At 38.6% G+C, this 15,092-nt stretch overlaps 1 protein-coding gene across 1 annotated transcript in view; it reads left to right on the top strand.

The window, feature by feature from the left end:
• The window catches only part of LOC122815364 (dynein axonemal heavy chain 3-like), a 4,921,723-nt gene that overhangs the window by 3,488,005 nt on the left and 1,418,626 nt on the right, over positions 1–15,092 (top strand). The window contains exon 54 of the mRNA XM_044087818.1: positions 10,355–10,539. Coding sequence (XP_043943753.1) covers positions 10,355–10,539 — 185 coding nt within the window. The remainder of the gene's footprint in view (positions 1–10,354; positions 10,540–15,092) is intronic.

The following is a 15,092-nucleotide window of genomic DNA, read 5'->3' on the forward strand; positions in this document are numbered from 1 at the left end:
CCTGAAAACCTTCTATATAGATTCCAAAGCCCTGCTGTGGTTTAAATCCTACCTCAATGGAAGGCAGCAGGCTGTTTGCTGGAAAGACAAGCTCTCTAACCTTCTACCAAACACCCTTGGAGTGCCACAAGGCTCAATATTAGAGACTCTACTGTTTTTCATCTTTATTAATGACTTATACACTGTCATCCCAAATGTCAGCTGTATCCAATACACTGATGACTCTACCCTGATTTGCTCTGCTACATCTCCTTCGGAACTGAGGTCTGCTACCCAGTCCACCTTTAATATCATAGAAAACTGGCTCTCTGAACATCACCTGTTATTAAATTCCAAAAAAAACAAAATGCTGTTTTTCTCACCTACACAAAGGTCTGCTGCTTTTACCTTCAACATTAATGCGAAGGATGGCACTGTTATCTCCCCCGACCCCTCTACAAAACTACTAGGAGCCATTATTGATAATAACCTAAAATTTGATTTGCATGTCAATCAATTAATCAAGAACATCAATAAAAAACTAGGATCACTGTATAGAATAAAAGCCTTCCTAACCCCTCCAGCCAGGATTACCATAGCCCGCACCCACCTAATCTCAACACTTCTATATGCCTCTCCCCTTTTCTCTAATCTAAACAAGTTGGTCCTAAATAGATTGTCATCTTGTTACAATCACATTACCAGGTTTGCCACTGGCCTGCCATTTAGGACACGCCACTGCATTAACCTCAAACAGCTTGGGTGGCTAGAATTTCCCAGTCTTATCCAATACAACCTTCTGACTATAACTAAAAATATTCTCTATAATCCAGATAATACACCATCCCTAAGGAATATTATCACCCCTCATAATAATCAGAGACTTCTTAGAACCTCAAACAAATTACTAATTTAGACAATCAAAATGAGCAATACAGCTGGGGATGCCCTCTTTGCAAACTCTGTAGGCAGAGTTTGGAATCTCCTTCCAGCCGACATTTCTTCACTCTCCTCTCTTTGCCAATTTAAAACCAAACTCAGACAACATCTGGCACTAAACTGGCTTTGCAACTGTAACAAGCTTGGTTAACCCTCCTCATAAATGTATATAATATATTACTTTCTGCCTACTGTCAATGTATTCCCCTGACTTAAACCAGGGATAACTATACCTGTGAACTTGCCTATCTCATGTTTTCTCATGTATCCTCTGTAAATATCTTACCTGTAATTATGTCTACATTGTTATATTTTTGACTCTGACTACCTTGGAGCTTTTCCCCCTGGACCTCCGCTGAAAATGGGCATGTATCCAGTCAAACTATCCCAGTCAACAAATGTAAAATAAATAAATAAATGGCATTATTTTCAAAGGTCCTAAAATTGTTGTTCCTGCTTCCTTACATCATGAATATATTCAGATTTTGCATTGTGGTCACCCAGGTTTATTATCCACTAAGAGAAGGGCAAGGGAACTAGTATTTTGGACTTCATTATCAAAAGACATTGATAGAGTGCTTTCATCTTGTTCAGTATGTAATAGTACCAGAGCAGAATTGCAAAGAAAACCACTTTAGCTAAATCCAATACCTGAACTACCTTGGTCTGCTGTAGCAACTGATATCTTTGAATGGAATAATCAACACTATTTGGTTTTGGTAGACTCTTACTCAAACTGGTTTGAGATTGATCTGCTACCAAACTTAACAACAGCTGCTGTCACTAAGTCATTTCTCAGTTCATGGTAGTCCACACAAACTTTATTCTGACAGTGGTACTCAATTTGCTAGCCAGTTATTTCGGAAATTTGCAAGAGAATGCAACTTTGTACACATCACTAGTAGTCCTGAATATCCTCAGTCTAGTGGTCTAGCTGAACGGGCAGCACAGAGTACAAAGCATTTACTTGAAAAGTCAAGGTGTAACAATACTGATGTATTCTTGCATTTACTTAATCTCAGAAACATACCTCATGATGATATTCTTGGTTCACCTTCTCAAAGACTACTTTCCAGACAAACTAGAACTACTCTACCTATTTCATCAAGTTTGTTACAGTCTAATTCTAAGAACAATAAAACTATCAAGGCTGAACTATTGAAGAAGTGTAATATCCAGAAATCTAGTTATGACAGACTGAGCAGATTATTTCGTTCATTGAGGGAAGGAGAGATGGTACGAGTTCAGACAACAAAAGGTTTTGATCATATAGGACAGATATCAGGCATCTGTGCCAAGCCGAGATCTTATTGGGTAAGCTCCGAGGGTGTAGAGTATTGGAGGAATCGCAGACATCTTTTTCCTGTACCAGAATCAACATCATTGCAATCACAATATTGTATCTGTGATGCAGACTCTAAATCATTGACTGAGACAGACATTGTTTCCAGACCAGTATGTGTTCAAAAGTCTGATTCTGTTCTAGAAAGTAATTTGAGCATTCCACAAGTCAACCGTTTTCCAGAGACTGTTCCAGTTGCCAGATCTGATTCCCAGTTTTATGTCACATGATATTGATGAGTTTCTAAGCCTGATTGTGTGTGTGTGTGTGTATATATATATATATATATATATATATATATATATATATATATATATATATATATATATATATATATATATATATATATATATATATATATGTGTGTGTGTGCACTTAGTATTGTATAATGCATGTATTTAGATTATCTATGATATCTGTATGCTGAATAATCTCATGACAAATTGCATGATCTATTTCTCAAAGAGACGGGATGTAGATCAGAGTGTAGCATGCGTGTGCTATGTCTTTAAGAAGCATGCGAGGCTGTGTGTGCACATATAAATTCCAGACACGTGCAATCCTTAGTGCCATTTTGTAGAACAGCCAGTGAGTGAGCATGTATGATCACAGCAGTTAGTTTGCATACAAGTTACTTAGTCATAGTTAAATAAGCCTTTACAACAATATGTTTGTATAGAATAAAGCTGATAAAACAGAGCCCATGAAGACTCATTTATTTGTGTACTAACACAAAAGTGACACCTTTCAAAGAACTCAGCCGGGCTGATCAGACAAAATATGCCTTTTACATAGCTGTACTTATGTTTATGCAAATAATACTAGTAAGATTGTTAGGCTTGTAATTCCCAGGGTCAGTAGAAAGACCACTTTTATGTAGGGGTACCACAACTGCCATTCTCCACTCCTTGGAGACATAGCCAGTGGAGAGATTCAGGATGAAGAGTCAATGAAGGGGTTTTGCTAAGCGGGACTTTAAACTTTTCAGCAGGCATTTGAGGATATTTTCATGACCCATTGAAGAACTGTATTTATTTTTAGAATGAGCCAAAAGGACATGGTCCAAATTGCTCTCAGAAGGAGAGGTATAAAAGGAAATGGAGTGGAGATATGGGAGGATGGGCATAGTGAAACTGAAAGAGAATTTGTCTACAAGAATATTTGCAATTTGCTTTGAGTCAGAAAAGGACTTATCATTAGAAAGTAGTTCGGTACAACATTGTAGGTTATTTCTAAGCCTCCTAATAGAGCTGAAGAAGAACTTATGATTGTCTTTTGAATTCTTTGCAATCCTAAGTTCATGGCTAGCCTTATCTTTCCTAATGATAAGCTTGTGAAACTTAATTACTGGTTTTATATTCCTTTTCTAATAATAAGACATATTTTAATGATGGGCAGGAACATTTTCTGTTTTTTAGAGTTTGTTGATTTGGTAGTTCTACCATATGGGTTTATTTCCAAATTTAACATTATGCTTGCTCTGGATTGATATGGGATCCTCAATGTATCTATCCAAGAGGGATTACAGTTCAGAATGGTTGATTATAGCCTTGGTTACAAGATTTGCTAGGGAGCCATTTGTGATTGTCAAAGGCATTGTAGCCTAACACACCAGGTATGCAAGGCTGCAATGCCTTCCAAACATTCAGACCTCAAAATGAGCGTGAAGGAACCAAAGGTGGGGGTGTATCCATCTTCATTAAAATCAAATACACTTTGAGACTGGTCAAGCAGCATGACCTTCTTTAACTACTCCATGTCCAATAACTATTGGGAAAGAACCATACCACATCATTGCTAGCTATACATCCCCCACCATGAAACAGAATAAGCACACCATCTACCTCTATTTCCTAGCTAAGGATAATCATAAGTCATTCTTTAAATACGTCCAAAATCTAAAAGGGAATTCCCAGCTATGTGCCAAATTGGTTGTAGATGGGATCACTCATACTACACTGAAAGATATCTCCAACCTGCTAGCTGACAGATTCAGTGCAAACTTCACTTCTCTATCTCACATACCATATCCTAAAGCATACCTAACACCAGCCTTCCATCTACTATCTCTAGAGAGCATGTCATCTCTGCACTCACCAAGGCCAAAAACACAGCCTTAATAGGACCAGATGATATCCCAGGTTGTTTATTTTGTTGTTGTTGTTTGTCTTTTGGCTTTTCTCGGTTAGGGGTCACCACAGCGGAACTCCGGTCCGCTAATGATTGGCAGTAGATTTTCACAAACGCCAAGGTGCAAGCTCGATGTCCAACCTTCAGTGAAGACACGCCCATTTACGCATGTCTTTCGAATGCCTATCCAACCGCAGGGAGGACATGCAGACTCCACACAGAAGGCACTCCCCACACTCCAGCCGAGAATCGAACGGGAGAACCTCTTGCTGTGAGGCAACAACGCTACCGCTGTACCACAAACAATCTAAAAAAAGACCTAGTGGACCCACATGGCATTATCTTTAATCATAGCTTGAGAACTGGCTATGTTCCTTCAGAATGGAGAGCAGCAACAGTTATCCCCGTACACAAAGTGGGGGTCATCAACTGACACTGGGAACTACAGACCCATAAGTCTAACCAGCTTCATCTGCAAGGCCATGGAAAAATTATCATGGGCCTTATCAACAAGGACATAGGCAACCTCCAAATGCTGGACTGAACCCAGTTTTGCTTCGGTAAGGGTAGACCATGCTATTAAACCTGGAAGACTTCTTTGACAATGTCACCAAATCCATGGACCAAGGTTAAGACTGTGCACATAGTCTATCTTGACCTTGCCATAGCTTTTGACACAATTCCCTACTCTGGCATCATTGAGAAACTCTACCAGATAGGGTTAACCCTTATGTTAATAGATGGGTAGCCAAATGGTTCAACGACAGAACACTGGTGACTCCACCTCCACCAGTAGACCCGTCTGTGTTGGGCCTCTTACTGTTTGGCTTCTATTTCTCAGAAGTCTAGGCCAAAGTAGACAGCCTTTGGCTCACCAGATTTGCTAATGATTGCAAACTGGGAGCAATCACTGAGTCCCCCAAAGATATCAACATATTACAAGAAGGGCTAACACAAACAAATGATTAGTGCCAAAGCCATGGTCTAAAACCAAATGCAAAATAAAATGCATTATTATTCTCTTTGGCAAAACAATATTGAAAGCACCCCTGAGTTCCAACCCAGTGGTGAGAGACTTGGGAGCACAGGTTGATAGCAATCTGAACTTTGACCACCAAGTTTCCACAGTGGTAAGAAAATCCTACTTGATAGCACACCTCATAAGCAAGGGCATAGCATCCAGGTCAAGGGATGTTATAACTCCACTGTACTCGACTCTCATCAGACCACTAATAGAGTATAATGCACCCTTTTGCATGCATCTTACCAGATACCTGCAGCTGGAGAGACCTCAGAGTTTTTTTCACTAAGAAAATACAGGGACTCCAAACCATGACCTATGTGAACAGGCACCTTGTCACTTTACTGTGTATATTATAGCTGCTGAGAGGTGATTTCTGATTTCTGCCTGGCCTATATGGCAATCTCCAACCCTGGATTAATGGAAATGCTGCACATCTGCAAGTCAAATGGCACAAGAGTCACTCACTCTACAGATCTCAGCCTAGCTTGTGACATTAACAGTACATGCTGGAGAGACAGATATGTTTTCTTGAGACTGCTGCTTCTCTGGAATAGACTTCCTATTCATGTAAAACAGAGATCTTCATTGACCCTATTCAAATGCAGCCTAGATAATTTGATGGGAGACTGCAAATTCTCCTCTGGGGTGGCACACATGTCCCTCATGGACAGGGGTAGCTGATGTTGATCACAAATCCACTCTGTTCATAAATTTATTCTGCAAACTACCCAAAAAGAACAAAATGGGGATACCAAGAATTAACATGGCTAGGCTTGTAAAAACTCTAGGGCTGCCAGCCTAGTAACCTCCTATGACCCTATGAACGTATAGATCAGTAAATAGTAAACAACTGATTTTGGAGTAATCTGTAAATGTACAGAGGTTATTAGGGACTAAAAAGCAGGTTTTCATAAAGAAGATCACAGCAGGTTGGTCAGATTTGACAACAGAGGAACAAGCTGGGTGGCTCAGGTGGGAGAAATGTCTGTGAAGTCAAGATCAAGAAGATTAACACCTCTGATTGGGTACCTCTGGTAGAGAGACGGTCATTTGGTCAAATGCATTGGCATTTACAATGTCCAGACATATCTGGGTATGTGTTTGTTGTTGATAATATATGTTTATCAATTATGTCTGGATCATTTAAGTCATCCATAAGAAAGGTATTTGGTTATATTGCTTACTTTAGTAACTGGTTAATATGTTTTGCATGCTCTAAAGGGGTCATAGATAGAGATCTGTAAATAGATATAATGTGATAATTAATGTTATTGAGTTTCACTAGGATTTCAGCCTGTTGCAAATTAGTATCACACTACAGCTGGTGAAAAACAACAGAGTTACAAATAAATACAGAAATTCCCCAGCAGCTGCAAGTAGACCTGAATGTCTGATACAGATCATACCCTGGAATGCAGGAAGTGTTATCACTACAGCTGACCTAGGTTTCTGAAAGTATACACATGCTGATGTTTTTGAAGTTAAAGAAGGCCTCAAGTTCAGAGTTTTTTTTTGTGTGTTTATGCTTTAGTGTTACCTAGACATAATCCAGACTGGGGTTTACTATATTGGGATGTCTATCAGATGAACTCTATCTGGAAAGGGCACTATGTGGAGAAAGCAATATTTTTGGACATCATGCATACAAACCAAGTAGTAAAAGATGCAGGCCATCCCTGACAAAGGAGATGTGTCTGTTAATCATTTCACCCAATGTAGACACACACTAGATCCCTCTGCAATGATACCAATTTACTACCTAGTTATTGAGCTGAATTATTTCATCATGGAATTTAAGTAGGCATCATTCTTGGATGGTAGAATGCTGCTCCATGCCAAAGAGCTCAATAATGTCTCTCAGCATACTACCCACCCACCCAGGGGGGAACACCTAAGATCGTTCACCCCCCTCAAGAACAACTACAGGGTCAAAACTGCATCTGGATTGAGGCAGGGACCTAAGGTCCCAAATGACACCGCTAACTAATAATTATTATCCTTAGCCAGCCTGGTAAGTGTTGTGTTTGGATGCCTTACAATGGAGTCACTAATGACTAACATATTTCTAGGATGCAGTACAGGTTTATGGAACCTCAGGGTTACAGGCTTGCAGCACAGGTGATTCTCAGTATCTGCAGGTGTTGGTTCAGACATGGAGTCATCATTTGTGCTGCACAGCTGAAGTAAGCTAGTAGGATGGCTAGGAGCATTCCTTTACTACCTCAGCATATGTGGAAGTAATGTTTTGGTGATGTGGTAATGCAGTGTGGTTGTGGTACAGTTTACTGACAGTTGCTGGGATGGAGATATTAGCCTTCAATTTAGATAAGTAGGTATTGTCTCTCGTAGGTGTTACCAGTACATGTAGAAGAAGTGGGTTGTCAGTAAACATGAGGCAGTTGCTGAAGTGCCTCAGAAAACTGAATGCTAGTAGTTGTCTAAGGAATACGTTAAAGCAAGCTGTGACTGTTGTGATAGGTATTTCTGCAGGGAGGACTATTAATTGAATAGATTGCAGCTAATGGACTCAATAAGGAGTATAGATCTAAAATAAATGAAAAATAGTAAATGTTGAGGGTACACAATCTATAACCAGCTTAGTTATAATATTAGGGGTATCAGTTGTGAATTAGATTGTGCCTGAGAAAATTTTTTTATACCTGCTGTTAACTATGGGTACTCAGTAGTCTAGGTCTACAGAATGCAATGAAAAGGTAAATTAATTAATTGGTTTAAGGGGATGCCTTCTCAAAAAATACTTTATACTTGTTAGAAAAGACCCAGTGAAAGAACAGTGAGAGGGAACTTTGTGGTCAAATTAACATAAGCGGTGAACAGTTTAAGAGCCACTGGATTTAGACACAACAGGAAGGGGGTAGGAGCATACGTCTAAATGGTCCAGAGTTTCATAGACTGTCCAGAGTTTTACTTCATATTTTTGGCCTGTTCCTCATAAAATTTGTCGTTTTCTGGCAAATCACCAAGGACTGAAGTCACTAAATAATGACAGACATTTCACTTTCAGACTTCATATCATAGGTTCATAGGTTCATATATCTATTCTCGAGGGGGCATACACAAGCCTAGCATAGTTTTTTGGCTTCACCACCCCCCCTTTATGTATGGGGACTTTATATTTTTTTTTTGTTGTGCTCTTCGAGCAGTGACACTGAGGTAATCCCCTGGGTATATCTCTATATCTCCCATCCATTGGTCCCCGACATGTAGGGAGTCTTTGGGTGATGAATCTTGGGTGATGAATCTATCCCCTATGAATCTATATTAATATTAAGTCTATTAATATGGTCTGTGGCTTGGTTCGGATCTAGATGGAGCATTTTGAATTGATTCATTTTTCCTGGCAAATCTGGGTTTGATGGGGCCTGACATGGCTCCCTCTGAGCAAGCGGTCAGAGCTGATGGCGACTGAATACTGGTTTCTTTTGGAGAGACTTTCAGTCGGGCAGCGAGGACAGATTTTTTGCCTCCTTTATCCTTTTTGGTTTCTCTCTAGGCAGCTGCTGCTGCTGGGTCGATACAGATACAATGGAATGGGGGGGCATCTCTCAATCATTGGAGTGATGGAGTATATGATATGGGAGAGACTATGACCTCTTGAGATCTATGTGAATCCTTCGGGATAAGGTGGGCAATGTAGAGGTCTTACTTTACTTAGCTACATTGTCACCGAATGACAGGCTACAATTCTCATTGTCCCACCAATACCTCTTTCCTTCAGAAAATGTATGCTAATACAAATCCTGTTATTCTACTAATGTTCTAAGTTTATAAGAGTGATATTTAAAATGTGTTCATGATTTTGAGCCTTTGCTCCCTTCCCCCACCCCCATTATATTTGGCTTTAGTCCAGAATTATTGTACTAAGTTGTTGAGAGGTATTGGTGGGACAATGAGAATATTTTTCAAATTCCTCCTGAAAACCTTGGAATGTTTTATTCCCCTTTTAATAGAAATACTGGTTGATAGATCCTCCCTCACTTCACAGGTAGTTCGCTTCTAAATTGTATGATGTACTGGCCGACACAGTTTTAGGTGATGTTCTGCTTTAATATCAATTTGTTCTGACCAGTAAGACAGCAAATTATGATATCTTAAGAGTATAAATCTGTATTAAATTGTAAATTCAGTAACATAAAATAGTCACCAGGTTTGAATAGGTAATATATTTACTTTGAAAAACGTGATATTTTTCTGTATTTTCTTATGACTGTTTCTCATTGTAAAGAGGACTCTTGAACCTTCCATACCTCTCATCTGTCCAGATTTTCACAGAATGCCCAGATTTCTGCCTCATGTTTTTGTCTGTCATAGAAGTTGTGATTTTCTATCAAATCATTGAAGATTAAAGTCACTAAATAATGACAGACATTTGAATTTCAGCCATCATATCCTTCAAAAAAATGCATGCTTCAACAAAATATATTTTTTCCAACAGCTTTCTAAGTTCATGAGAGTAATATTTAAAATTTGTCCCTCGTTTTGGGAAGTTATTCTCCCATTATTTTTGACTTTGTCCAAATTTCTTGTGCTAAGAGGTTGAGAGGTATGGAACCTTTTTATATATAAAATGATTCACTTGTGTCTTCTAAAGCTGAGCAGCATGTGTGTAATAATATATCCTGTTTTCTGCAACATCTGCTTCCATCTCCGGATGAGTAATAAGTCACATAAGTGGTAGTCTCCCACAGTGACCGAGTCACACAAGCTATAATGGACATCCTGGTGACCGGCTACTATATAACTGCTCTGATTATGCAATGAGTCTGTGCATGCAGTTCCGTAATACTATATGAAAAGGATAAAATAAACTCAATAATACTTTATACAAACAACAGAGATGTAGCATCTTCATTTATCCTTGAATATGTCTTTCAGACCTTGGGGTCTTTATTGACTAAATCTGCGGCTGTTACTTTTAGATTGTGGCCCCTAAACGCCAGCGTCTGGAAGCAGCTGAAGCAGAGCTAGACATTCAAATGGCAAAGCTGAGCAAAAAGCAAGTTGAACTTCATGAGGTGAGCACAAAGCTCCAACATCTGCAGGACCAGCTGGCTCAGAAACTCCTGGAAAAACATATGCTAGAAAAGAACATAGAGCAGACAAAGTAAGTGATGCAAAATGGTTCTCTTATTTGAAACAACAGCGGCCTTAAAGTTGTTTTTTTCATACCCTGTAATTCCCAAGTTCAGGGTGTGTCTTGGTGTGAAATGGGAACGAAGCATTGTTACGGCTGACTACTTTTCAGTTTTTTATATATATATATATATATATATATATATATATATATATATATATATATATATATATATATATATACACACACACACACACACACACACACACACACACACACACACACACATATATATATATATATATATATATATATATATATATATATATATATATATATTTCAAGACCATAAAGTCGAATCTTCTAAATACCGAAACTTCATAACTGCAAATCCGGAAATGTCAAAGATGCAGTTATGATGTTCCAGTACGTGATGTGGGATGTTCTGTGTGCCTGATGTACAGTTTGGTGTGTGGATTTGGCTGGCGATTAGGGTAAGTGAATATTTATATATACATTACAACTGTCAACATTCTGAAGATCTGCATTGTTTAGTCAACTAATTTAACCTAACTTAACATAACGTTTGTTTCTTTTCATGCATTAAATGCATTATTTTGGTTGATGATAAACAGTAAAAGTAAATCCATAAAATCAGTTTCAGCAGTATGAAATCTAGTGACATGTTCTTATTTAAAAGCGCAGCATTTTTGGGGTAATTAGTATTTAATTATTTAATTTTTTAATGTGTTTATTTGTTGACTTTTATTCCAAGGCATGTCAAATTTTGCTTCCATTGCAAAAGTTATCTGTTTGCACATAACAAAATGCTTGACCAGCACTAAAGAGGGGAAAAAAAGTATGATGGAGAAAAACAAGCAGATTAGATTAGACTACACTAGGAGATTCTTTCATACAGCAAAATAGGTTTATTTGCTATTGTTTTTATTGGTTACCTACTGTATTCTTGAAAGCTGACAATGTTGAATCTGACATATCGACACGAGAACAGCGAAAGTGCAGAACGTCGAACAGGTCAACGGAAATCTCCGTAAGGGGAGATTTCCATTTACTTCAATGTAGTGCAGTCTCGGAGTTGGTACATTTAAGTAGCCGGGGTTGTGGGGGGTGCAGGGGACTTGTCCCCCTCCCTACACCCTTTAGATTTACTTTTTTTTTTTAATTTATTTTTTTCTGAACATTCAAAATTTTAATGGTTCGATCATTAAAGGTCGACCTTTAGTGATTCGAACCATTAAACTTTTGATCTTCTAATATAGACCTATTTTTATTATATATGTTCCTCACATAATTATGTCTCACACACACACACACGCACACACACACACACACACACACACACACACACACACACACACACACACACACACACACACACACACACACACACACACACACACACACACACACACACACACACACACAAAGACATACTCACTTATTGGATAGTGTTCTGAAGTTCTTCAACCAGCCATATCTTTATTTAATAATGGACTTACTGAAAGGGACCTTTTCATATTTTGTGTCTGTGACTGGACACTGGCAGAGTATATCAATAGGTATAGATGACACACTGAGTACAGTGATCTGTTATTCTACCTGACTAGCTGTTCAATCATTTAAACTTGGTTTGCCTGTCTTGCTGTAAATTATTTTATTTTTTTATTTAGTAATTGTATATTTGTCCTTTGTTGTTGTATCATATCTGTATACTTAGTGTAAGCTGCTGTTACAGTTTTGACTCAACTTGTGTCTGAAACCGTTCCATAGACCAGTCTACCTTCTTGATTAACAAATATTAAATAGATAAATAAGTGTGTTTTGTGTCCAACTATTGACAAACTAAATTCAGTTCTGTGGCCTTTAGTAGTAACTTTTTTATCAAAATGTACTTTTTTTATAATATGTGTCTATTTGTCATTATTTTACATTTGAGTGGTCAACCCTTTTTCTGGAATAAATATATAAGTACCCAGTAACAATTTCATAATCTCGCTTATGATTGTCATTCTTTTTATTTGAGGTAGCCATATCACTAAAGATGTTAACTGATCTGAAGGGACAGTCTACATACACAATTTATTAATTATGGAATATACTTCTTACATGTCATTATATAGCTTACAGAAGACTGTAAACATGCAACCTTTAACTACGGATAACACTAGATAAAAGTCCTACTTTGCCTGAAAAATGCAGTCATTTTTAAAACTCAGAATTCAAAATGATGGAAATATGAGACCAAATATTCTAATAAAGGTTGAAAAGTAAGAATAATAAATAGTGAGCACAGCCATAGGCAGGTCATTTGCCACTTAGAGCTGTCCCTAGACAGGTGCCCTTAAACATGAAGTGGGGGACCAAAACATGGTCTTCCACAAAAAAAAAAAAAAAAACGAAAAACAAAATTAAATTTCAGGATTTCCTGACCTATGTCAAACAGCTTAAGCAAGCTCCTTGTTACAGTGTTTAACTCACAAAGCTACTAAATGCATTCATTTAAGTGGCTGTGGCATTAGTCATTGCTTCTGAAATTAATTCTGGTACGATTTACATGACAGCTCAGCAGCTATTCAGCCCTCCCAACCTATTTCACAAAGAAGGTGGTCTCATCTATTTGTCTGGCCAACTAAACTGAGTCAAGAGAATATTACATTCTAGGAAATTCTGCATCTTAAGTCCAGTCAGTTGTAGAGATTAAGCACATGAACTATCCCGCACAGTCACCACAATGTTCAAGATGGGATTAAAATTCAACTTTTGGCAGCCTTCTTTCCCCATTCAGAAAATTCTCCACCTTCCTCTTTCTCCTCTTAATGTGCAGTACCATTGTTGCACAAATATTTCTAGTTCAGTATTCGTTCATACAGATTGGCAAGAATAACATAATAATATAATATAATATATAATATAATAGAATAGAATAAGAATGTTTACATCTCAAAGCTCTAGTTTTGCTTTCCCATAAATTTTCTGTATCTCCAAATGTTACCATCTATATTCCACTTAACACTTTATGTGCTATCCTTTCATTGTTCTTCTCTGTACTAGGTACTAACTTCAGGGGATCTATACCTGCCTCACTTAAAGACATATACTTTACCCAAAATTCTGTCCGCAGCTGAAAACGCACCTCCTGAAAATGGCAAAAATGCCAATGTAATATCTCAGATCACATAAACTAGTCAAGCCATAAACGTCTTACTAAAAAGCCTTGTTATACTAATACACTGCTAAGGTACTTCAAACTCTGAGTACATAATGTAAGCAGTCTCAGACATCTACATAACCTTTGGCTGAAAGATATATTAGTTTGCCTGTAACTGTGTATAACAATGAAATGCATGTCTTATAAACCAGCTCACCCATCTCAGGGACTCTGTAGAAATCCCATATATGTATCTTTGCATCTATTACTATAGGTTCATAGGTTCATAGGTAGGTACTAGGCTATCTGCCCGAAGGCATTTATAAGCCGAGCCAGAACGTGTTGGCTTTCGCCGCCCCCCTTAGATTAGTTCCCTGTGCCTCTATCCAGCTGAGCCACTGAAGTGATCCCTGGGGTAAACTTTCTGTTTCCCATCCACTCGTCAAGGTTTTTCTTGAAGAGTGTTAGTGAGGAGCTCTGCCTAATGTAGACTGGAATCTTGTTCCAAAGCATGGGAAGTCTCTGGGACAAGAATCTATCCCTCCAGCACATCCTATTTATTATTGTGCTGAGGTTTAGATCCATAGAGCATGTGGCTCGAGGAGATAAGGTTTTCTTTAGGTGGAGCATGTCCATCAATTCTGGGTTGGACATGGCCTTGTATGTCAGGCAGAGATCACCTCTGAGTAGATGGTATGCAACCGAGTACAGCTGGAGTTTCTTCAGTCGAGCTGCATAGGGTATCTGTTTGAGGCCAGTGATCCTCTTAGTGAGGTACTTCTGTGGTCTTTCCAGCTGTTGCAGGTGTCTTGTAAAGTACATCCCAAATGGGGCGTTGTACTCTATGATGGGTCTGATGAGTGATGAGCAGAGGGGCGCAATGACCTCTTTTGATCTGGATGCCAACCCTTTTGTGATTAGGTGGGCCACATAGAAGGATTTTCTAACCACTTTGGCAATGTAATTATCAAAGGAGAGATTACTATCTACTTGGGTCCCCAGATCCCTTATTACGTTTTCTGTATTTAGGGGACTACCACATATGTGGTAGTTTGTGGATACTTTGTTTTTTCCAAAGGGGATGACTATGCACTTTTTGCCATTTAGCTTGAGGCCATGATTTTGACACCAGGTATCCTTCTTAGTGAGACCCTTTCGGGGATGTCTGTGTCAGACGGAGAGTCAATTATAGCCCCTAGTTTACAATCGTCTGTGAACTTGGTCAGCCATACTCCTCCTGTGCTTGCCTGTACCTCTGAGAAGTATATGCCAAAACGGAGGGGTCCTAGGACTGAGCCCTGGGGAGTGCCACTTGTAACCGGTTTAGAGTTGGACCTAGCTCCCGCAACTCAAACCATGTGGGTTCTGTCCATGAGTCAGTTGGCAACCAGTCTTGTGACGTAGGGGTTTATGT

Source organism: Protopterus annectens, chromosome 11.part0, assembly GCF_019279795.1.
Source record: "Protopterus annectens isolate FY-2018-M chromosome 11.part0, PAN1.0, whole genome shotgun sequence".
NCBI classification, from domain to species: Eukaryota; Metazoa; Chordata; order Ceratodontiformes; family Protopteridae; genus Protopterus; species Protopterus annectens.